We start from the raw sequence: 26,662 nt of genomic DNA on the forward strand, positions 1-26,662 counted from the left end.
TCGAAAGGCCTGGTGAGTCCCTGTGGAGTCCCTGTGGTTTTGCTTTGCATAAGTTATAGGAGACAGGGTGATGAATTAAATAAACCAAACTATGGAGTACATAACACAGAGATGAAGGGGTTACTCTTTTTACTCATACCAGCATGACTCTTACTCACTGATAGATTTTGTGATTGTAAGTGAGATACTATTGGACATTTGCAGATACCACTTATCTTGATAGGGTGCTGTCAGGCCATGCTTGCCTGAAAGTGAGATGGAATTCCCAGGGACCCGTTTCCCACATGCCCACATGGTGGCTTCAGCAAAGGTCCCTCATGGGTGGATCCTATAGAAATTAGATAAAGAAAGGAATTGAAAATGTTTTGGAACTCAATAACTATTACTCTGAGGGAGGTATCCAAGGTTACCACTTGGGGGAAGGGTTTGAGTGTGACGCAGGGAATGAGGAACATACTTGCAGATAGGGTTACTAGCCCTGAGGAAGCATTGATAAATAAAGAGCAAAAGGTCACTCACGCTACTAAACGAGACAAACGTGAAAACATTAGGAAGATCAACTGTAAAGAGATTTATGAAATGGAAACAAAAAGCAATTTGTTAGTTATGCTGAAAGCAGCTAAGAGACTGACGTGTACCTTTACTGAGTATGACGTCTATGGCGGCTGTTTGTTGAAATACTGGAATCTGCTCCTAGTAGTAAAATATTATAACTCTGTCATCTGCGAAGTTTATCAGAGTTTCATTTTCAGAGGAGTGCTTTGTGAGCAGCCATGTGCCAGAATGTTTTGGAACATTGAGGCAGTTGGCAAGATGCATAGATATTGTTCGGCCAGGAATGTCACCTTCCTGGTAAACTGGTATGCACCCCTGCACTGTATGCAAAACTAGCATCCAGACCTTTTATTTGTCCTTGATAATGTGAAGTCTAGGCTCTATTCTGCAACTTGGAGAAGTGGACAAAACATACCCTCATAGCAGGGATCTACTGTCCATGATGTACAAGTCACATAAAGCAGTGGTGGTAGCATACCGACTTTTGTGAATCATTAGTGTGACCAGACTTTTTTCTCTGTGTCAGATTGAGCGTGGTATACAACTCCTCTCATGTAATGTTCCACTGTTATCTGAGCTCTAGAGCCTTGTGTGCTTACATTCCATGTGTGTCACATGCTTCTATGTGCTTTGAGTGTGTAACACATGCACAACAGTGGAACTCTGTGTGTGGTGAAAACCTTAGTACTGCGACCACCGTGGTCCATATTTTCTGGCCCCTGGTTTAGTATGGTCCAAGATGGAGAGTAGATACAGCTTCCACTCACAGTGAAAGGGTATTGACTGCATTCCTATTGTTTGAGGGTGGAGATTCAGATGAGAAATGATGGAGACAGTGCTACCATTATAACTTAAATGAGGGTCTTTTTAGCAAAAGTCTGCTGATTAGTTCTTCATGAGTGCTACTAATTTGCAGATGGTACAGATCAGGGGCGGGTCAGCAGTATCTTTTGTTCAGGTTGAGCCTGCTCTTTTGTTTGTCCCTGTTTACTACATTAGAAAACCTGATAGCGAGGTGCTGCAGTTTCACAATGTATTGTGCTCTTGTTTTGGCTACTCCTGCTTAGAACCAACAACATTGCTTCTTCCTGTGAGAGCCATAGAACTTTGCACAAAGGCTGTTCCTGAGAGACAGCTAGGAAATGAAATGTGAAAGAACACCAACTCAAACCTGTTGTGAAATTTGGGAGAGCGAATGAAAGTCTGCTATCTGGAAGGTTAGTATAATAGTGAGAGCCAACCCACACCACTCCACTTTGTTTCTTTTTTAAGTTTTTTCAGGATAAAGAAGGGAGAGCTCCGCAGAGTACTCGAGGACTGCTTTGAGACCAGCCTGATATCTGTATGCCCTCCAGTCTCCTAGGGGTGAGAGAATCTCACCTTAAGTCTGCACTTTCTGTTGGAGGAGCGGAGGGTCTGCCTAGAGCCTAGAAGTCTACCTACCTGCTTGATAGGAGAGAAGGAGCATGCCTCGCTCTGCAGTAGGAGAGACTGCCCAGGAGGAAAAGCTCAGCATATTTCTAGTGTCAAGAGCAGCCAGAGGAAGCAGGCAAATACAAGGGTGCTAGGCCAGGAGCAACCCTTGTGTAGAAGGGTCCCTCCCAGTCTCCCCGTATTATACTTGCTGTAAACTGCTCCAAAACAGTGAATTGCCAAGCCTCTTTGTGTTATTGGCCTCCTGCTGTGTGTCCAAGAGACTGGTGCTGCTGCTGCTAACATAAGTCAGAGATATATTGTAGTTGTCACTAAGACTGGCCTGAAGGCTCACCTACCCATCCAAGCACACCATCTACACCAAAATTGGAAGGTTGCTACTGCCAAAGATGAGAGCTGTCATGTGAGGCTGTTGCAATGAATCTGTCTAGCAGGCTCCGCCTAGTTTAGAATGATGTTGCTGCCATGTTCACCACAGTAGAAGATGTGAAGGATCGGGAACCATTGACTGCACTCATCCCATGCCATCTGAAGCTGCACATACAATATCGTTGTTGGACCTAACTGAGTGCTATAAGAGTTTCAGGAGGCGGAAGAATTCTGCTGTACAAACCTACAAAGCCTTCTATGGGGTGAACCTGAATTGGTGAAATCAAACTGAAGTGTTGTGAGCATCAAAACATTAGGAACTTTTTTGAGTGAACCACAACTTTTGCCCATTCAATGCTTGCACCCATGTTATACATCTGAGGTTTTACACACTAATTTACTCCAATACCGGTGCAGTGTGCTTGAAGGGCGTAGAACCTCACTGAATATCACAAGCAGGATTATACCTGTGTACCTGAGAACCCTGGTTGTGGTGTGTAGTACATCTTTTAGCTGAGAGACTAAAGTGCTTTTTTATATAAAATATAAGCACTGGGCTGGACAATACATTATTGTGTCTGTTGGTTGACTTTTGAGTTCTTTACTCTTATCCCCTACACTACCTTCCTGAGAAGGTTTTTATTGCTCACCCTCACTATATTAAAAATAAAGTTTGCAGAGTTATAGTAAGACAGACTTAGGACACTAGTGGCAAACGCCATCAGCCACAACAGTTTGGGGCTAGTAGCTCCTATGGGGCCTATAGCCCCCCAAACAGGCTCTGACAGATAGTCGTTCAAAATATTTAACAAGTACACAAAGTTGTCTTTGCAGTAGACAGTGTTTTGAGGTTTTGTGGTGTTTTGTAAACAATGAAGGCCATAGCAGCTTCGCCTTTTCTCCATCTTGGTTCACCATTGCAAAGCTTGTGAGAGGAAAGGAATCTCAAGTAAACCAATTGATTTTTATAAATGATGAATGAGGTTTGTTTGCTGGCGTGATGTTGCACCCCAGGAAGGAGTAAATGGCAATTTCCTCTTTCATATTGTAACTTCTCAGGTTCTCCAAAGACTCAGCTCCAGTGGTGAAATGACAGCTGGTATTAAATAAAGGGCCTCCCCTCACTCTCACATAGAGAATGGAAGCTGCACTCTTGTGAAAAGCTTGTGAGGGAACACTATATGGGGTGGAGGACAGTGGAAAGACAATTCTTCCACAGACTTTTTTTGTATAGTGGGAAGTTGTTTGCAGTACATATCTTTGAACCTATTTCAAAGCACCATCTTTCCAAAGTGGGTTCACTTGATTGTGAACTAGTTGCAGTTTATGTAGCTATACAGTAGAGCTTGTGAGGAGTTAAAGTAAAGAGCAATTCACTTCTAACCTCTACATGAACTAGTATGACTATGACTGTTGTGATATTGAACTTGCAGCAATTTTGCGATTTCTCAGAAATTAAAATGATTACTCTTTTTTCAGGAATGACCGAATTTTATTATAAGGTAAATAAATCAAACTATACTGCTGCCCTAAATTAGGGAGAAACAACACGGTCCACGGAACTATGGTAGTCGTATGACTTACATTTATGTGTGTTGGTGTTTTGTATAGCACCGTCAGTAAATTCTGCCAAGTAAGTAAATAGTTTAATTATTGAAGTGGAGTTAGTGTCCAGTCAGTCCAGATGGATAAAACGATATATATTCCTCAATAAAAACCTTGTTCTATGTATATCTCTATTGGAAGTAAGTCAAAAGAACTCTGTTTTGAGAGGTTTCCTGAAGTCCTTGATGTGTAGACCATCTCCTAGGCAGGCATTGTGACATTTCATAGAATTACTCTTGTACACCTGTATGTCTGCCAACATGTTTAATCCTTTTAGGACATTGGATGAGCCTGTGAGCAGGCACAAAGTGAAGGTCTCTGCTGATATTGAGGAGCTTTTCCCAGTATGCTTAGGGGATGATTTCAGGGACCTGGAATTGATCTTAAGTACTTACGGTGATGTGGTACAACTTGCAGAGGTCATGGTACATTTTGGTTGCCTCATTGTGAAGTTTTTTGAGCCTGTCAGTGAGTTTTTTAGAGAGACCAGACTAGATCTTACAGTACTTGAGGTGTGTTTGGTTGACAGCTTTTATCATCTCAATTCCAGAGGGGGAAGTGTTGCACGTTCATACCCTTTGTCACAACATTACCCCAGGGGCAGATATGCGGTTGGTGTAAAAAAGGATTCCCAAAGTTCTATCATTTAGGTGAGGTAGAGGGAGGTATTTAGAGGTTGGTAGACCAGGAAAAGGGTAGTGCATTGACTCAGAATCTACATCTTGGTGCTCTTTGTAAACACAAAGCTTCATTTAGTGGAACACATTGTCCAAGCACACAGTAATATTAAATGGGTTCTTTGACCCTTTCTGAGAAGGATATGAAGTTGTGCATTATTAGAATACATTTGGGTGCTCTCCTGGCAATGCTTAAAGAGGTATGGGGAGTAGGGCTACAAAGAAGTTGAAAATAAGGCTTGACAAGTATGTTTAGTCAGAGAAAGCACGTCACTTATCTTGTGATCAATTTGATTGATCTGATTCTGACTTTTTAATTAAATCACTAAGGAACGGTTGGACTTGCTGCCGTGCGGGTCCATAGATACCAGCTCAGTGTACAGGCCCAGTCGGACTGCATGGTAATTGGTATTGTAGTGAGAGGACAGGTTAATGAGAATCAGGGTGGTTTTCTAATCCCTATCCTTGGTGAAGCGAAGTTCATTCCTCTTATTTCTTAGTGCAGTGTTAGTGCCACTCACATTAATGAAGCCAAATTGGTAGTCATGGAGAACCTGGCTGTGCTCCTCATAATCTTTAAGTTATATTGCCATTCTGTTTACATGATTTTGCTGAGGAAAAGAATTTTGGAGATAGGTCATCAGAGTTTCAAAATGTTAGGAAGAGTTCCTGAAATGAGGGGCTCATGGATCATTTGAGTTTTGTTCATTGCAAGAAGTGGAAAACATTGTTACAATATGTGTCAGAGAATGTATTTGTAGGCACACTGGATGTTTTTCTTCAAAGGGCCATATTTAGGATGTTTATAGTGTTCAGGTGTTTTGTAGCTAGTAGACTTTGGAGTGTAGTTGAAGAGATTAACTGGTGGGATAGAAAGGGAAGGCAGACAAAGTTTTTCTTGGTTTAGCACAGGGATCTCCAATGTGTTTAGCTCGAGATCTACTAGTAGCTCACCAGTTACCTGGACGTAGTTTCCTGAAGTACAGCCCAGCACAATATGTAATTCAGAGGGTTTTGCTGTTTTGAAGATGCCAGCACTATACAGGTCTGCATCCTTGGGGAGGATACAGATAAAACAAAGGTGAGACCACATGCTTACACACAGACACATACTGTGAGAGTTTGTGGTCCCTGCAACATGACCACCTGTCTCCACTTTGAATTCAGCAGTCACATGGAGATTGGTCACTTTGCAAGCTCTGTTCTATTGATCGTACAGTACCTGTGAAGACTAGGCCAGAGAACCAGTGCCAGAAATAGCCAGAGTGGAGTGAGGCACCACTGGACACAGAGTAAAAGTATGTGATATCCATTCATTAGCAGCACTTTAGCCAAGGAGAGCAGAGGCTTGATTAAGAGTGGAGATAGCTAACGGTCTTTTTTGTTTCACACCGATAAAAGGGGTGTGTGTATGTAAGTGTTGGTATTTTAATGTTTCTTTGTGCATATGTACACATATACATGCTTTTGTGACTGTGTTGGGTTGTACCTGGTGTTGTGTCCCTCCCTGGAAACAATGTCACACCCTGAAAGCCATTCCTGATGCAAGGGAATACCAAATGTATATGGTGTCCACATTAAAAGGGGTTCATCTCTGTCACAATTATGACTATTCCTGACATAATTTTGTTAAGGGCATAATAATGATGAATCTTGACATATGTTGGACATCAGTGGACTTATCATGGCATTATTGCAGTTACCCTTGCCATATTGTGTGAATACGTGGCCTAACTGTGGACATCTATGACATAATTGTGGCCATCCATAGAATAATTATGTCCATGACTATCATGATGTAATGTTTCTAGGTATTATGGTTGGCAGCAATGGCATATTTGTGGCTCCGACATAATTGTAAACATTCTTGGCGTAATGTAGTCTTCTTTGGCAGTATGGTAATCATCCATGCATGTGATGGTAATCCCGGCTAAGTGGAACTAACTTTGTCAATGTGAAGTTATTGTAATAGGGAAATCACAATCCGACATTTGGAGACCTTGCATGAAACCTTATTTTCTGAGGTAAAATATTATTTTTTTTCAGAAAAGGACAAGATTTTCTTTGCGTGTGTTAACCCAATATGAGAAATGTGTATGTTCTAGAAAAAAATGTATTTTGAGAAAATGATATGCTAATGTTTAAAAACAAAATGATTAAAAATCCCAAACATTTTTAATGCAGCTCTTTGAATGATAGTTGAAACTGAGTTATGTATATTTATAGCTGATAGGATTTACTGTGTGGTATTGGGCACTCTGCTGAGGCTGTTATTTCATTAGTCTTATGGAGGAATTTTCTATTGATAAAGCATTTGCTGGCATCATTGCTGTTAGTAGGCCTGTCCTATGCTTTGGAGTTGTGGGTGTACTGCTCCAATATTGAGTTTCAAATATCCAATCCCAAAATTGTATTCAAAATATTGACTACCACAATATCACTAGGGCAAGTGTTTATAGGAAACTTTCATTTTATTTACATTCTTATCTCCAAATCTATTTACCTTGAAGCTATTTGGATCTTTAAGTTATGTAGATATGGAGTTAAGAATAGAACATCTATGCCTAACTACATATCCTTTCGTTCATGATATTGTATTAGTCAATATTCTGGATATGATATTTTGGCCTAACAATATTTTGCCACTCGATATTGTGACATATATCTGAATGGTCGAAGCTAATAATCCTGAAGGGTGCGGTCACTATTGTGATTGTTTTTGATGTGTTCACTACTGCAACAAGGGTCAAATCCTTTAGTAGCTCAGCACTATTTTCATTGATCAAAATTAGCTCTCATTTTAAAAAGGTTGAGACCCCATGTCTATAGCTTGCTAGAGTACCTAGAGCAGATGATAGAGTAAGATTGAGATTGCTGAATCTTTTTTGCATCAATTTTTGTTGGTTGGTTGATTTTTGCCACAATATACAATGATTCAAACAGCTCTGTGCTTATATTTTGAAAGTGTCCAATGGGAAATAGAGGAAGAGGAGTTGTGTCTGTTCCAAATGATGGGATTTTAGATTAGATTAGAGCAGGGCATAGACATGATTGGATTGTTGGAGCATTTGTATGGTTGCACAGCCTAGTTGGAGTTTTCAAGTTTATGTGTAAAAATTAGGTCTATCCTGAGCCTTGCTGAGTGTATTGAGCTGCACGCCACCTCCTTAAAGCTGAGGTCCTGTATGTGGCCTGCAGTAGCATTGGTGACCAGTGTATCAGCCAACAAGTTAAAATCCCTCATATCACAGTTTTATGTGTTTAGAAAAAGAATGGGAATTTGATGCCAGTGAGTATGGATATGTACTCTAGTGCTCCCCCCTTGCTTACCCTATCTTTGAGAGGGTGTTTTTTGGCTTTCACGAAGCAGTTTGTCGATGATGGTATTTGTGCAGACTCTGAACTATGTTTTGATAAGCCAAATTAAATGAGATATGGATTTAGTCAGATGGTGGGCTGAGGCAGCTCGGAGGATGCTGGCTACCGACTGAGTACGCCGTAGCCACACCCCCCCCTCCTTCTTCTGATGCCAGAGGCTGATGTCAGATGCGGGATGCAGCTGAGCTCCGCGAACATGCCAGCGGGAGCCGGGAAAAAGGAACGGAAGGAAACGGAACAGGAGCGGAGCAGCGTGGGCGACGGCAGGCGCCTGTGTGCCTTTGGTGTGCCTTTGTCTCGCTTCCATAATCCAGTGTAAGGTGTCTACACTGCCATAGTGGATCTCCACTTTGGGTAACCACTTTTCTGAAACCATACCGGCCCCTTATTGACCTAGTGCGCCTTCATGCTTCATCAGCCTGTATATTGCCTGCTTGTGCTCCTTGGAACTGTAGGGAGTGACTTTTTCTGGGGGATGTAGACTCACCTCAGAACTGCGGCAATCAGGCAGATAAAGGAGAAAGGAGATTTGGTGTTTGTACATCTTTTGCAAGTGTTTTTCTTACCCGCTGGTGTATGCGGGTTTCCTATGCCACTTGGTTGAGGGTCCCTGGGGGGGTTCCAGGCCTTAATTTTGGCTACCTTTTTACGGAATCTGCTTGACAACTGCATTATGCAAAATCTCACTAAAGGCACTAAAGGTACTGTGGTACTGTAGCAGCCCACTCTGACTCCCCAAGCCTGGATCAAAGGGTGAAAAAACGAGTTGGCCAAGCTGCTGCTCGGGCAAACCGCACTGCGGCTCTTAGGAAATATCTGGATTTGAATACTGAAAATGCTGAGATGGCAGGTTCTGAGTTTGCCAAACAAGACCACCTTGGAGGTGCTTCTGTGGACCTTGATCCTAGCATTAGCCCCTTCTCTATTGCCTCTTCTAGGGCAGGCACCTCCATTTCATCAGATCTGACCAAGCTAAAGACAGCGACGCTGGTCGATTCAGTTGGGGAAATCAAGGACCTTAAAAAGTATCCTTTATTTTGCAAAGCCAAGCCCGGTTTATCATCTGCGGAGCAGGAGGAGACAGGAAATGTGCTCCCTCCAGTCGACAACCCTATGGACCTTAGTAAAGATGGAAGTCTTAGGGATCCTAGGGATTGCAGCCACTCCCCTTCTCAATCATCTTCTCTGCTTTTGCCTTCTTCCTGGGGGAGTTCATCTGAACTATCTACTCCCTTGGACGCTGGCTTGACCACCCCAGTCGAGTCTATACCCTCTGACCAAGAAGCTTAGCAGTCTGAAGCTAGGTTGGAATCGTCCCGGAATTACTCCTCCAAAGATAGCAGACCCTTCTCTATGCAATGGGACACCAAGAGCCTCCTTAACTTGATTTTGGAGGAGATTCGAGATCTGAAAGCCTCTCAATCTGCTGAAATTGCTGTAATTCACGCCAGTTTAACTAAAATTGAAGAAAACATGGCTCAGGTCCCTGTACATCTTCTTGAGGCTAGGATTTCGCAATTGGAGGACCAATTTTCAACTATGAATAATAAAGTTGCCGCCTTCCAGAGCCAAAAACAGCATTGGAGTTCAAATAGGAGGAATTAGAGAATGATTCTAGACGCTCAAATCTCCACATACTTGGTATTCCGGAGGGCCTTAAGGGCCAGCAGACTCTACAATGGGTTGATTTGTTTATTTTAAAAAATGTCCTCCCGGAGTTTAATGGTGCTCTGACTCTTATGCGAGCCCATCGAGTGCCAGCACATCTTCTTCCCAATGCTAAATTTCCACGGACAATCCTGGTTAATTTTGGGGATTTCAGGGTCAAGGAAAACATTTTAACAAAGGCCATAAAGCAGCAACAGTTTACCTCATTAGAAGTTCCACTTTGTCGCATCTTCCTGGACATGTCGGCTTCTGCAGCCAAAAGGCGGAAAGAGTTTGTTAAAATGCTACATCTGTTTAAGGAACAGGGGGCACAGGCAATGATTGCCCAACAGAGCAAGTTAAAAGTACTTGTCAAAGGCAGATTTCATGTATTTTGTAATGTCCCGGAAGCGCAGGAATTACTGCAACAAATTTCGTTGGATGATTGATTCCTAATGGCCTGTAGACTCCAGAATGTTAATATAATGTCAGACTGTTAATGTAATGAGTTTACAAATGTTTTGAATCACTGGTTTTGGCCTCCTATCCTGATGTTCTCTCTTTTTCAAGATATCTTCTTAGGCAGCTTTTTCTCTATTATCTTCTGTTTTTTCTCTACTTCTTCTTTTCTTTTTTTCAGCTTTTTTTCTTTCTCTTCTTTTAAAGGGGGGGGGGGTAGGTAGGCCGATAGCACTTGGCACCAAGTCATAGTGCCAGTTAAGGGGGGGGTGGGATAGCCTGTCAGGTGTGAACAGGGATGGCGTTAGGCTCATGGTGGCTTTGGGAGCAGGGTGGGGTCACGGGGGTGGAAAAGGGAGCATGGGGAAAACAAGCAATCCATTTTTAAATCCAAAATCATCCATTCATTGTTAATGTTCTCATATTGGGTTAGGCTTAGAATAGGGCTATTGATTGATGCCGTAGTTTTTCAGAATACTCTTGTTTATGTTGCTAGGCTGTCCGGATTATTCCCTGCCATTTGCTAATGGATAAAAAGGAAATTTTGAAAGTGGTTTCTTTCAATGTCAATGGCCTCAACAATAAGAAGAAAATGCGGGTCATTGAGGCATGGATTAAGACAGAAAATCCAGCGGGCATTATAATACAAGAGACTCATATACCAGCAGGGAAACTGGTAGACTTGCCAATGTTTAGGTCCCATCGGGGTACGGCGACCTTCCTTAGTAAAATATTTCACCCTGAGGTAGTTAATTCTTTAAGCGATTAGAACGGAAGGTGGTGATGGGCCACCTGTAATCTTGGGAATAGACTTTTACATTTTGCCAGCATATATGCCCCAGTAGAGAACAACCCTATGCCATACGAAGAGTTCTTTCAATCTTTAATTCAAATACCTAGCAAATTGATCATGGGGGAGATTTTAATTTTTTAATGAATCCTAAAATTGACTCCTTAGCTATATCCAAAAAACAGCTAAAACCAAAAACTTTAAAAGTTTTACAAAACTAAGGCAAGACCTTGGACATATCGGATCCGTGGAGGGTAGTATTTCCATCTAAGATCGCCTATACTTGTTTTTCAGGTAGATTTCGCACTTCCTCACGCATCGATTTTTTCCTCACATCTTAGAGACTGGTCTTTAGCCAGCAAAGAATCCTTCCGAATGGATTTAAGGATCATGCGATGGTCATTATGGAGTTAGAGTTGGGCAAATATATCACGACCCCTAAGAGATCGATGTTAAATAGGCAATATCTATCAGAAGAGAGCTGGGTGCTTTCAACTAAAAAAGAGATAAAGGAGTTTCTTGAGCGAAATCATGGCTCAGCTCCACCGCGCATATTCTGGGACTCGCTCAAAGCTTATGTACGGAGACTAGCCATCGGTAAAGATGCAGACAATACAAGGAAAGTTAAAGAAGAAAAGCACAGTTTAGAGCAGAAAGTGCAAAGGTCTTTTGATATCTTTCTTGGTAGCCCCTCAGCTTTTAACCAACAGCAATTTGATCAGGCTAAAAAAGGATCTTAGCGAAAATTATTATGTTAAAAGTGAATCCTTTTATCAACAGCATACTCAAAAGGTCTATGAACAGAGTAATTATACCAGGAGGTTCCTCGCCTGGCAAGCCAGGGAGCAGGCAGCAACCAATCACTGAGATGTCCTATAACCGGTCCCGCTCTGATGATCCGGGAGTCATAGGGGATATAATGTTACAACATTATAGGAATATATATGGCCATAACAGCCCATTGACAGGATCTCTCTGGGAGAGTTTCTTCAGAGATATAAATTGCCTGTACTTTCAGATGCCAATAAAATGAGTATGGCGAGTCCTTTCACGAAAGAAGAATCGGGGGAGGTTATTAAAAAACTTCAGAATGGTAAAGCCTGTGGCCCAGACGGCCTCCGGCGGATTTTTTAAAATCTTTTTCGAGCACCATTTCTGAATATCTTTTGCTGATTGCTAACTCTATTTTAGAGGGTGGTTTAATACAATTTTCTTTTAGAAAAGGGAATATAGTCAGCTTCTTGAAGAAAAGAAAGGATTGTGAAGACCCAAATTCTTATCGTCCCATCACATTTCTAAACTCTGATTATAAAATTATTACTAAATCGTTAGCTAATTGATTTAATGGAATTGTCTCGCACTTGATCCATCCTGACCAAAATGGCTTTATCGCAGGGAGGCAGGGAGGGACCAATACACACTATCTTGTTGAAGCACTGGATTATTTTGAGACTCGGAATATACCAGCAGAGGTCCTCTTATTAGATGCCGAGAAGGCTTTTGCCCTAGCTGTTTGGGAGACCTTATTCTTTATCTTGTCAAATTTTGGTATACCTCCCAAAATCACTGGGCTGATTCAGAAACTGTACTTGAATGCAGAAGCCAACAATCTCATCAATGCCTCGGAGGTCGGCCAAGTTAGTATTAAACGGGGGGCTAGACAAGGCTGTCCACTGTATCCGGAGTTATTCGCCTTTTTTATAGAACCTGTGGTGATCGCCATTCGGAATAGCTCAGATATCTGCCCTCCTCTACCAACAATGGGAACATTTTAATTATACGCCAATGATATCATGCTCATAATAAAGCCTGAGAAAGAGGTGCAAGCAAAAGCTTTTGAGATCTTTGAACAATTTAAGTTGCTTGGCAGTTATAAAATCATTAAAAAAAAGACAGAAATAATACAGTGTAACTGTCAGCCTATGGATATACATCCCAATACAAAAACCGAAAAGATATCTGAGTGTTTATTTTATGGCTCGAATTTCTGAATTATATGATTGAAATTTTACCCCACTTCTGCGAAAAGTGCAGGACTTATTCTGCCGATGGAATTTTCTTTTATTAACCATATTGGGCAGGGTCGCATTGATTAAAATGTCTGTCCTTCCGCTATTTAAATTCTTATTCTCCGCGATTCCCTGTGTCTTAGCGGCATCTCTGCTAAATTAGAGTCTATGTTTACATCTTTTCTCTGGGGAAAGAAGGTCCCCCGAATTGCACTCAGCACTTTATATGAGGAGGTGGAAAATGGTGGATTAGCTCTCCCCAATTTCAGGGATTATTATTTTGCATATTTTGCACAATATATGTCAAGGTTTAAGCCAGAATTACAGACGGATTTATTTATTAATTATTTTATGAACTTAATTTGTAAAGAGAATCAGATTCACTGCTCACTAACAATTGTAAAATCTCCTAAATTAGTACTTTATAAGAGTATTCAGGGGTTTTTCTATAAATGTCAAACTTTTTATAGAAGGTATTCAATTCCTGTAATTAACTCCTCAACTCCGTTATACTGCCTCACTTCACTATTTGGGATCAGAGATTCGTCGGCTATTACACAAAAATGGGCCAAGGCTGGCTTTGGGAAAATATCTGATTTCCTAAGGAATGGTAGATGGCTTAATATTGTTGAAATGTCTCATTTAATTCCAAATGATTTCCTTCTCCTTGGGTCCTATAACATCTTTAGTACATTTTTGAGTAAACTTGTTTTGGTTCAGATAATCATACGGAAATGCTTAGTAAATGAATCACTAGAAGAGCCCAAAGTTAGGAAACCCGGGGAATGGAAAAAGCGTTTAGCCCTTTGTGGAGAAAGCAAAATCTAAATGGGGAAAACATGAAGAGATGGAAATCACAGCGAGTATGTGGTCAGTAGTCAAGAAGCTCAACTTTTGCACGCTAAGGGGAGCGAATTGGCGTAGGATGCTATTTTTTAGCAAATGGCTACTTTATCGAACCCCACTTTTCTTATCTAAAGTTTACTCCAACCAATCCGGGCAGTGCTTTCGTTGCCTAAACCATCCTTCAGCCAATTGGGCACATATCATATCACAATGCCCTCTTATCCAGAGGTTCTGGAATGACATATTTTGCTATCTGGAAGCTGAATGACTAATTACAATAGATTTGAATATTCGGCTGATGGTGTTTGGCTATGACCCACATCTTTATCTTTCTCACAAGGTGATCAAATTATTATATATCGTAATGGCAGTCGCTAGATCACTTTTGCTTCAGAGATGGCGATCAGATCTTATACCAACTAAAAATTAAAGGGTCCGGAAAAAGAAGCAGGTTAAAAAAAGCGAACAAGCCTATGCACTGCGAAGTGTGGGATTAAGAAGTTTGAGATGGTTTGGGCAGCCTATTTTGATTAAGATCTTAAAATTGATCCTATATCTCAGGAGGTATTTTCAGCATGCTCGAATCCTATGTATAGTAATATTAGTATTTCTTTCTTTTACTATACGACACGTTCGATTTTATTGCTATTTAGCCGTATTGATTGATATAGGATGAAATATCATTCTGAATATACTTGTTGATTTCGCTGCATATGTTTTGAGGTACTTAAGGTTCAATCAATTGTTTCGTCTGTGTTATTACTGGCAGTGGATGATGTTCCAAAAAATGAAGTGTTCCATCTGTCGAATTCTGGCTTAAATGCATATATTGCGTTTCTTTTACTGATTTTAGGATTTACTGTCTTCAGGCCTATTGCTATCATATAATGATTTTGTATTATTCGACATGTTTAATGAATAATATAGATGTATTTATTGATAATACGTTGATCTTTATATGGATTTCAATAAAAGTGGTGAAGTCTGACCCTGGGGAGTTTCATGGTCAACAGCTGTGGTGAGATTAGCTGAGGACACAAACCAGACTTTTGGGTTTTCTGGCATGTGGTCTGGTAGGGGTTGGTGGAGTTGGGATGAGGATTATTTTAGAGCACCTATGGGCTAGGGGGTCATGCTAGTGGGAGGCTGAAGGTTGAGGGTTAGCAGTCGGGTGTAAAGGAGGCTGGTGATAATGTAGTAGTCTGAAGAAGTGATAGAAGATGGTGTTGATTGCTGAGGGGTATAGGGTAGCAGAAGTGCTGTGATATTTGCTTAAAGAACAGGTTAGCTTAGCCAACCTCAAAATTAGCATAGATTTTTATTTTTCATACCTTGGAGGATTACCTTGAAGCAAATTTGATCCTGTTATTGTCTTGCATCATGATTGTTCTATTGCCGCAATTGTTAATGTTGAGTTTTGTGAGGCCATCGGGAAAGATGGTGGCATCAAGTCTGTAACCAACTTGAATTTCTGCGAACTTTACTGGATATGAACTTAAATTGCAATGTATAGAGCCATGTTTCATGATTGGTTGGATAGAAGAGGATATCGGTCTTGCTAATATGGCTTGATGCATGTTAAGACATCAGCTTTGACAGTCTCTCTGTTTGATGTGTTGTATTATTCAAGCTTTATTTTGCATATTTTTTAATTGTCCTTTGTGGGTATAAGATAGAAAAGCTTTCACGACCTGCACAATGTAGATGGAGTCTGTGGTCACTGTTCGTACTGATTTACATTTCCATGGTAAAGGGGATAGCAATTAAGCCTCCTGCTCTTAAGTAGTCTGTAGCATACTGTGACAGCAGCAGGTTTGTGTAGATCAACTTGCACCTCTTAGCTCACTTAGAAGGATCTAAGGAGGGCTGAAGAAGGCATTCTCTGATGTACCAAGTCCACAAGTGGAACCAGCAATTAAAAAGATGTAGATCATAGAAGTATATTGGTTGTGGAATCAACATACCTAGAAGGTTGCCTTGCTCCTGTCATTTGTGCTAGAGACCTATGTGCACATTAACTGTACACGCTATGATTTCTGACCCCTAAGTGAAGTCTATGTGAATTTGAAGTATAATCTGCATTCCATCAGTGTAGAGTTAGTAGGATGCCATTATCTGCAATAATCTTAAACAGTGAGAACATGGAGATTTAAAGAGGAGTAACCTTACTACACTCCACATCTCACTTCCAAGCATTCAGAACAATAGACACGTAGTCTAACTGTGAGCCACTTTGAAGATTGTTGGTGATATCCAGGAAAACACTAGACTTTTACATCCTTTTTTGTTCAGGTTTTTAAGCTGAATCTGGTGATTAAACATGTCAAAATCTGAGGAGGCCCGAATTCTACAGACAACACTCTTTAAAATGTTCTTAGCAAACAGAATGCACCTCTCAGATGTGCATGTTGGTCCATTGAAGGCAGCTGGGTGTGGAAGATGTGTGGATTCAAAAAAGAGGAAGTTTAAAGAAGTTAGGAAACCATCATGTGTCTTTGTCTTCAATTAGTTGATCACAAACAACTGAAAAAATGACATAGATCTTCTGAAACGTTGCCCACATTATCACAATAATTGTCAGTGACAGATTATGAGATGGGAGAGAGACTTGTAAATCAATGCATGTATATCTGCAAACTGCACTTTGTTCCTTGCAGCTGTGCAGGAGCAGACTTCCTGCACACCGATCCAAATTTAGGAGCATGTCCTGCAAACCGAAGGCAAGTACACTAGGTAGTGGAAGTTCTGCTGAACCTGTTTGAGTGAGGCACTGCTTTGTTATTTATTGACTCATTTTAGTTAATTGAGGCAGGGTCTCCTCATCTGAGCCGACCTCCGGTCATACACCCATGTCGGTCAGAGAGATCATTTACTTTGACAAATCCGAAATGTCAAATCCAAAGAAATGTGAAAAGTTTCCTTTCTACCACTAATTTACCAATGAAACCCTATACATCAATGTTCATATCTTGTATAAGCATTGGTTTACTGGAGTCTGCACGGCAAAAAAACGCATCTTGTTTTTAGTGTTGAGTCTGGTGTATCCCTCTTTGAGTGAGGAGGTGGCTACATCTGTAATAAGACGTTTAAAGGAATGTGCAAAGTGGGCAATTGCCTAATGCCCACACCTTTCAAGTGCCCCCCTGGGAGGGTGAACTCTCTTTCTCTCTATCTTACCTGTGTCTATTTCTGTATCTTGACCTGACTCCTGCACTCTACCTATGGATACATCTGATACTGTTTCTCTTTGCACACTGCCATCTTCAGGATTTTTGGCCCCATGAAAAAAATATTTCATGTTTATGTGACCACATAGCTGAAGTTTTAATTGGCATCAACTGGGCTAAAGTTGGCAAAAATAGCAAAATTGTATGCAGACATTAGTTTTATGCACGCACGGAACATTTGAACACACGCGTTTCTTTTGTGCCTTTGCAGAAAGAGTTTTTTTTTTCCAATTTGCACATGCGTGGATTGGAAAGAAAAATTGTGAAATGAGATCTTTCAGTGAGCGGATCAATGTCCCATAGATCAATAGTGTATGCCCATTTGCAATAGTTTTTTCTGACTGAGAAAAAGAAACCGATAAAAAAGTAGACTGAAAATAAGTTTCTATGTGTTTTGATGTTATTTGAATTTACTGAAAGCACATATCTCACAAAGGCCCTCATTCCAAATTTGTATCACCAAGGAATTTTGGTTGTTGAAAGTCCCTCAGAGTGAATATGGGGAAATACTGATTCCCCTGGTAAATTCTTATTTCTAAGGGGACCCTAAGGTCTCACTTGTAATCCCATGGTAATGGCACCCCACCAGAGTTACTGGTTTCACCTGGTATCGGGAGAAATAACGGACACTTAAAATAAGGTACAAAGACTTGTGTTGTGCTGTTGAGAAAGTTGTTGTTAAAAATTGCTTAAGGTGTCAGATGAGAATACTTTTTTTGTTTAGCTTTTACCGGTCTTCTGAGATTTTGCTGAAAGAAGGGTGTGATGACAGGGAACTACATATTAAGGCTTCCTAAATAATTATGCTTGCCTAGAGCCCCATCTTTCTTAGTTGAAGGATTTGTAGGAGCAATGACACAGGATATCTTCAACTGTAATGTGGAATGCATTTCTTGAATTTATTGGTGCGGAGAGAAAGTAGAAATAACTATAGGCACACCCATAAAACATAACCATATTGCCACACTAAACCAATAGAGGAAATGAAGGTCTTGCATAGTATATTCCTAGTTAATCTAGTTTATGGAAGAGAAAGAGTTAAAAGTCGAGAATAAATCCGAACCATACAACTTAGAATACGTACTAGACTTCAGTGTTCACCTGGACGCAGTCCTCAAAACTGAAGATGAAGAAAGGAGGTCACCAAAATCAATACCCAAGCATGGCCAAACGCAAAGCAAGACTGGAGACATCTTGTTTGAATTTATTCTTGAGGACAGTGAGTTGTACACCACTTTCATGTCAAAGTGGTTCTGTGGGGAGTGAGTGAGTTTGGGGTCTGAAATCTTGATGGAGTAGCACACTATTTCACACCACTTCATCTTTGACAGAGAGTGGCTGTGACATATTAGTGCAGCCTGACAGTGCACCTTGCCGAAAAAAAAGCCTTTTGGCAGCAGGAGACAAGGTGAGAGGAGCAACTGTCACTGAGCCGGGGCAATGGGTAGAAGGAAGCACACCTCACAAGAAGAAGGATACACAGAAGCGGTTCAGGGTAGAGAACTCTGGAAGCCTGAATCTACTCAACACACATTGCAGAACACCTTTCTTCCACTGTCACTCACGTTCATACCTATTGAGGAAAGATGCAATTCTCCAGGTCCCACTCTTTGTGAGTGTTGGAAATATCCCTTTTTGCAGGGTTATCCCCAAACCTTTGCTTTTTCCTCCTATTTTTTCCTGACCTGTTTGTTTGTGTTGCTTTTAGGACTCTGGGCACTTTACCACTGCTAATCAGCGCTAATGGGCATACGCTCTCTGTAAATTGTATTATGGATAGGTGTTTCCATTATTGGATATTTGATTTACTTGTTAGTCCCTAGTAAAGTGCACTGAGTGCGCCAGGGCCTTTAAATCAAATGCTACTAGTGGGCCTGCATCACTAATTGTGCCACCCACGTGAGTAGCCCATAAACGGTGACTCAGACCTGCCATTGCAGAGTCTGCGCGCAGTTTGTAACTGCCATGTCGACTTGGCCAGTGCACACCCCTGCCAGCCCCTAACCGTACCTTTTTGTACATGTCATCCACCCCTAAGGTAGGCCCAAGGTACCCCTGTGGGTAGGGTGCAGTGTATGTGAAAGGTAGGACATGCCCTGGTGTGTGTAGCATGTCCTGATAGTTAATTCCAGCCAATTTCGTGTTTCACTATTGCAAGGCTACCTGTTCTCCATAGGACAGAATGGGGAGTTTGTTTATAACATCTTATAAACATAACTGGCCCGGGAAATTAGGTAAGAAAATAAAGTTTTGTATGCCTGAACTCTAAAGATGCATCTTTTAGTGAAGGTGATTTTTGCATTCTTTGTTTGAAAATACCACTTTTAGAAAGTAGGTATTTTCTTGCTCAGTCATCCCGTGTGCCTCTGCTGGAATGTGGATTGCCTGTCTGGGTTTTGAATGACAGAAGGCTGGGGAGCAGCAGTGCCTCCAGATAGTCTTGGTGGGTCAGGAAAGGGCTGAATAGACCTGGGCTGCAATTGGGGCAGGGGGAGGAGATTTCCTTGCACCTCAAAGGGCCTGGTCTGCCTCTGACAATGCCATCTCCTGCCAGGAAGTCACTCCAGAGAAAGCAGAACTGGTTCTGGCTGGTCACAGACACTCTCGCCTAAGAGATCAAAGGATTTTGGGATATAAATTTTGGGGCCCAGACCCCTGAACTTTAAAACTCTTTTGGATCAAGAAGACTGCCAAGAAGAAGAGCTGGAGAAGCTGTGAGGAGGGACTATCACTTTGCTGTGTGCTTTGCTGTGTATGCCTGCAGTGGCTGCTTCCGTCTTGGGCAGTGAAAGGACTGGACTGAGCTTTCTGCAATCTACTTTTGTGAGTTTCTCCAAGGGTTTGAGGTAGAGTTTGCCCCCTGTTCAAGAAGTCTCAGGAACAGCAAAGACTTCAAGCTCTTCTGCCCTCAGTCCTGGGGACTCTATGTTGTGCTGCAACAGAGGAAGAAGCAACCCGACGCCGTCTACGACGCTGCTGCTGACTCCGTGTCCTGAAGGCACCGTTGCAACGCCGCACCGCGACCCTGGTCTCACTGACAATGCCTGCTGATGCCGCCACCGAGCCGCTGCCCACACCGCGACCTGTGGGCACTGCACTCCGCACCGCCTTGCTTCACGATGACGCCTTGGTATCCCCAACGACACCGCACCAAGCCAAAATCTATGCCGCTGCTTGCATTGTGGTTCAAGGGCACCGCTTGTAAAGTTACACGACTCACCGCTCTCATCCAGCACCGCAGCCATGGTCTACCGACGTCAGCACCATCGATTCCAGTTTGTCAGCCGACGACAGCGCTTCAGCCACGACATGGTGTTGCTTGAAACGTGACCTGCCAGCACGGCGCCGAGCACCGCCTTCAGCTCGCACCGTGACCCTGGTATTACCGACGACACCATCTGTCGCTCCCACCGAGCACTGCGACCTGAGGGCACTGCACCGCTGCACTTCGTACCGCCGCACCCGACGCCTGCCGACGCCAGCGCTCCTGACTTCAACAGAGGGGAGTTCGACCTGCAACGCGTGTGACTTCAAGGGCCCCGACGACTCCTGCACCGACCTCCGGAAACGACGCCTCCTGATGCCGTGCTTTCGGAAGCTCAACAAGAGGTCTCCGACGCCCTGCATTTCTAAAAGGTACTGTTTGTGAGTCTTCCCAACACTGTACATGGCCTGTGATGCCGCAGTCAGCCAGAACTGTTTGGATTTGTTTGCTTACGACGCCATCATAGCCCCGGACGGAGCTATCAACATCAAGGAAGTATTGTTCAAGCATATTTTTATAATTGAAGATTTTTAAGTAATGTATTGTGGATTTGTATTGTTTTTGGTCTTGTCTTAAATATATAAAAATATTGGATATTTTTCTAAACTGGTGTGGTGTCCTTTTGTAGTTCTTACACTGTATTACTGTTGGTTATGTGCAAATGCTTTACACACTGCCTCTAAGATAAGCCTGACTGCTAGTGCGAAGCTACCAAGGGGGTGAGCAGGGGTTATTTTAGGAGTCTAACTCCCTTATCCTGACTAGAGTGGTAGTTTCTGCCCGACCTTGGCACATGCCCTAGCTGACCAAAAATACAATTTCTAACAGTGAGAATATGAGACTGCTTATTGTTACCAGACTATTCTCAGGCTGTACAGAAGACAAGACTTCTTCAACCGACTCCTTGCCAGATTAAGTATATTGGAAGTGTATGATGCTGTTACCAGCCACAATATGCAAGACTGCAGAGGGGAAAATCATGGTACTTTCTGAAACTGGAAGAGGTAGAGAACTGGCTAGGTTGCTGTGCAAGCTGGGCCACTGGAATGTGTCCCCAGCAAAGACTGCTAAAGACTGCAACATGAATTTAAAAGAAGAAGGAAGCCAAACAGAAAATTAAGTCCTGGTAACTGCTGCCATCATATGTGACAAGATTATTTCAGCAGAGGAGGGATTCCAACCAGGGTGTAAGGTCAGTAAGGAAATAAGTGAACCGAGAAGGGTAAGAGACTCAATCTGTCAAATACTTGTGGAGTGCACTGTAACTTAAAGGGCATCCTGGCGCTGCTTACCACCAGAATGCCTCAGGCTCAGCCTCAGTCTCAGGACTAATCCAAATGGTTGGTTGTTGTGCTGGGCAGCTATCAATTTCGAAGTTGGGCCCACATCAGAAATGCTAGTGCAACACAATACAAAATAAATGTTTTTGCACCACTTGAACAGGTGGGGTGCTCCACTCAGAAAACCAAAAGTGAATGTAGTGGGTTGAGGGTGCCTTGGACACACGTATCTGACACACGTATCTGACTCTGTAGATTTGAGGCATCCAGAACTTGGTATACTCTTCTTCATCTATGTTTACAAGTCAAGTGTATGGCAAAGGGACTCATTTTGACCTCGAGAATCAAATGACAGGTCCAAATCAATACAGATATGTGCACATATCTTGGAAATTGTGTTAGAAACAAAGTGGCTTCATGGGAAATATCACTTAGAAGGAGGTAAGGTTGGGCCTTAAGGGTTTGAAAGGCAATAACGCTCCACATCTTCATGGTTATACTGATGAGGGTTATATGGCATTCTGCAACATTCTGGTGTCCCTACTTGAGTACTTGTTGTACTTCATTTGGGGTTTTGGCTTCAGTCGCTGGATTTCTACTGTCAGACTCATCACCACTAACCTGTAGAGCTGAATGTTGTAGATTGAATGTGGTGAAACCTGCCAGTCTCCTTCCCCATTGACAGTGCCAAACATGCCCAAGTCTATGCTCAGAGCTGACAGTAAGGAAGGGGGAAGAGGAATAAGGATATCACAGAAGACACACAAGAGACATTGTTGGTTTGTGGTCACACAGCTAATCTCACCCAGTGTAGGTTCTGTCAGATTTTTTGCAGTCTCTCATGAGTTCTGACTTTTATACTAAAAAGAACACAAGATTACTGTTTTTCTCCTTTCTTACAACAACCTAAAATACAGAAATGTTTTCATTTACATTGAAAATTAGTTTAGAAATGGTTACTGATTTGCAATTTGGTAGGGGCATGTGTTGGCCGTCTCCTCCAAATTGCGATACAATAACGTGTACCAATGGTTTGCGAATGCAATTCCGGTCGCAAACCATTGATCAGTTACCGGATCACAAGGTGGGGTAGTAACTGATTTGCAAAGAGGAAGGGCTCCTCTTTAGACCCCATAACCTTTAGGAGTCATGGTGATAACTTCAGGCAATGAGGCAGTGCTCTGACAAATTTTTCAAAATATAAATCTTTCTTTTAAAGCAGGCCCATTTCCTTTAAAGAAATTAGACTGGTTTAAAAAATTGTTTTCCCTGTTGAAATGCAATGACCATGATGGTGGTCTGCTGCCCCTTGCAGAATACCATCCCTGTGACTGTAACCAATCACATGAGGTCGCAAATTGGGAGATGCCAAATAACTGTTAATTAGGGAGGTCATTCTGTGACCCGGTGCTAGTCCTTGTTTTATGAACCATCCTATTGTTACAGAGGTTGGTTCGCTAAATGAAATACTGATCAGAATAAGTCAGTGTGAAATTTGCAATAGATTTTTATGATTATAAATCTGGCCCTTGAAACTTTAATATATTACATTTACAGCAAAACACATCTATAATGGAGATGCATCTTAGCAGGCTACAACATAAACATAATCTTCCTGTATGTACTTGGGAAGAGGTTATCCATTTAAATGAAAATAATGTATTACTGTTTCTATCCATGGTGAAGGTTACCTCCGATCTAGCCTTATTGGTAAAGCGAAAACTAAATGTACAATGTTAAAAGTTTAATAATCAACACCATTTGTTCCAGATGTTTCATAGTAATCTGGTATTGATACACTTGGAAGGTTATGTTCCTTGATGGTGTAACATCATTTAAATCTGGCTGATATGACTGTGACCTCTTGATCTTTCTGCTACCCTTTCAGATGGTAAAAGCAATTCAAGTGCTGCGGATTCACCTACTGGAGTTGGAGAAGGTGAACGAGTTGTGCAAGGACTTCTGCAACCGTTACATTACTTGCCTCAAGACAAAAATGCACAGTGACAACCTCCTCAGGAATGACCTTGGGTGTCCATATTCACCTAACCAGACATCCATGAGCCTTCATTCGCAGGTAACAGTTATAAACATCCCCTTTCCATTCCTTGTAGAAAACTATTGATGCAGTATAATTCCTGAGGTCATTCTAATTGTAAGAATTGTGGAAATTATGGGCCAGATTTGCAAAGCATTTTTGTGTTTGCAAATGCTCCGATTTGGAGCTTTTTATCCTAAAAATGCTTTTTTACAATGTACTAAAACCATGTTAGTCTTTAGAAAACTTTCTCTGACTCCTAAATATGGTTTAGTAATGGATACGGAATCTGTATTTGGTACTTAGTACATCTGCCCCATAGTGTTTCATGCATACCTTCTAAACATTCCTAACCAGATGTATTGAAGTTTTAGGATTGCAATAGCGATCATAAATCGTTGAAAAATTACTGATTCCAAAGTTGGTGTGCTAACCCATTTGTGAAATGCCCCTGGGTCCCCTTCCTCTTTGCGAATATAAAAACAAAAAGTTTGTTGGGGAGTAAGCAGTGGTTTAAAACCTTTTCTTATTATACACAGCCCCTTTCATTTAAGGAAAACAGGCTGAATTAAATATATATTTTTGAAAAACGATTACAGACATGGTGGTCTGCTGTGATAGCCACCAATTGTAGTGAGTTGCAATTTGCGACCTACCTTATGAATATTGATGAGATAGGTTGGAACTCACTAATATTCAGATTTTTGTGAACCAACCTTTTAGAACATTGGTCACTTCACAAAATTCCACACTGGTTGCAAAATTACTGAATGCATTTTGTGATCTGTATTTTGCAAACAGTGTTTCTTACACCTGGCCCTAAATGATTTCCTGGCTGTTCCTTATTCTCATGTCTATGACAGGGGCATATTTCAGTCACCAATAAGCTCTGCGTAGGGCACTTTATGGGCTGCCGTTTGGCATCTAAATATAACAGGCACAGAAAAAATCACCATTTTAGATTTTATAAGTGTAATTGATACATTTTCCCAGTATTACAATTATTTATTTCAAAGTTACGCAGTTACTCTCACAGCTAATCAAATAATAAATGTTTGATATGTTGTTGGGGTTGTTTGATCAGTAGTCATGCCTGTATCCATCACAGGAAACACACATCAGCCTTGATTATGAGCAGATTGGAATTCCTGTGTGAAATTTCACTCCTGGATTTAATGGCTGCGGGTACCACAGACCCGATTTTCCTAACTGCAAAATACATTTGTTAAAATTTCCTTGGTTTCTTTTCTTCTTTACCATTGGCAAACTGTTGTTTTGAGCATGGCAAGTAGCGCGAAGAATGGCATCTATTGTGTGTGTTGGTAACCATAACTATTGAATTTCATTGGTTTTGCAGGTTTGGCCATAACCATAGAACAGTTTTTAACTGAGTGTTTTATCAGCTTTATGCATCAAGGGTTGGAAGTCACTGCACCTAAATGGACACATTAACCACCACAAGGGCAGCCCAAACCACCTGAACCAGGGGCATACAATAATTTTTCCAAACAAAGGTTCAGAGTATACAATTTCTCAGTAAGAAAGAACAATTAATGAACTAAAATTTACATGTATAGCAATGCACACATTGAAATACAAAAGAGTGGAATAAAAGACCCTAATGAAAATACAAAATTTATTCAGTGAAAAATATCACCAGGGCTCAGTATCGCAAGCTGGTACATATAACATATTACAATCATGTACAAAACCAGACAGGGGGCAGACAAGGAGAAAGAAACATAAAAGGCAGAGTTTCAACACTTTACAAGAAAACTCCGACAAACAAGACAATGTGTCCTCCAATAATTGCGGCCACAGTAGCGTCAACGGCGTTTCGACCTTTGGCATTAATCCATGGTCATCCTCAGGGCATAAAGTTTAACTGAGCATCCCAAATGAACAATCTAAAAATGCAAAAACAACGTAATTGCACTCAATTTAATTAAAAAGGGTCAGTAAATTGTTTTTTAGAAAGTGTGCTTTCCCAAAAACAGGAGAAACTTATTTTAAAAAAAGTGAGAGCAAAAGGAAAGAAACCTTCTACGATACCCAATGAATGATCATCAATAACCAGCGCATAGCAGCGAAAAGATGAATCAATGTGCCGCTAGTATAAACAAAATGTGAGAAATTAATCAGAAAAGCTGTGTGTATTAAATTCCAGCACCATGATAGCATAGAAGCTTCAGGACAACTTACATATACATCAAATGGATTCTGTGTTGCTCTAAATTCAATTCAGCAACTGGCCGCCAAAGCAAGTCTTATGGGGCCAAAAACGAATAAATCCACTCCAAATTATGCCTGTGTTGTTACCAGGCTAAACCGCAAGAAGATTTTTAAGGAATTATCAATTTCAAAGTATGCTTTATTCGAATATCATTCATAAAAGCAAAAATACAATTACAATAACAATTTCATACAATGGTTAAAATAGGATTAAATTATGATCAATGATCAAATACAAAGCATACGTGTACAATTTTTGTCTTATGCATGACCCTATAAAACGTACTGTTCTTTTGGCGGTAAGTAATTTAAATTTTAAAAAGACACAAGATAAATAGTTTAGTAAAAGTGCTTATAAAACCATAATAGAAATGCAGAAAAAATGACATAGAACGCAGGAGAGAATAATCAAAAGACTAGCAGTCTCTCCCTAATCATGAGAATAGTCAAACGACTAGCAGTCTCTGTCTAATTGACCATGCCCAGCCTAGATATTTTGCAGTGGCTACTGAAATCCATGGCAGAGTGCTGGTACATATAATACGCAGGGCCACATTACCACTGGTTGTTCCTAAGTTTTTACACATCGGGGACAGCCAGTTACGCCTTGGAACCGCGTAAAACTTACAGGCAAATAGAAAATGACCAATAGTTTCCTTGCTAGTGCCACAAGCAGGACATCCGTCACAAGAACCCCCTTCCCACTTAGATGTCAAAAATTTGAGGGGAAGTGCACCTGCTCTCAATTGGAAAAGCAGTTTTCTTTCCATGGGCCTTGTTATAATATCACAATATGGTTCTAGGTAAGGATACATCTTGGCCTCTATGAAGTCTGCAGTCATAGAGCCAGC

General features: G+C 41.3%; 1 protein-coding gene across 15 annotated transcripts in view; it reads left to right on the plus strand.

The window, feature by feature from the left end:
- Window positions 1–26,662, plus strand: part of PKNOX2 (PBX/knotted 1 homeobox 2) — a 3,737,380-nt gene that overhangs the window by 2,861,553 nt on the left and 849,165 nt on the right. For all 15 annotated transcript variants that reach the window (XM_085646078.1, XM_085646083.1, XM_085646080.1 and 12 more), the window contains one exon: window positions 23,430–23,618. In XM_085646078.1, coding sequence (XP_085502204.1) covers window positions 23,430–23,618 — 189 coding nt within the window. The remainder of the gene's footprint in view (window positions 1–23,429; window positions 23,619–26,662) is intronic.

Source organism: Triturus cristatus, chromosome 3_1 (genome assembly GCF_964204655.1).
Source record: "Triturus cristatus chromosome 3_1, aTriCri1.1, whole genome shotgun sequence".
NCBI classification, from domain to species: Eukaryota; Metazoa; Chordata; class Amphibia; order Caudata; family Salamandridae; genus Triturus; species Triturus cristatus.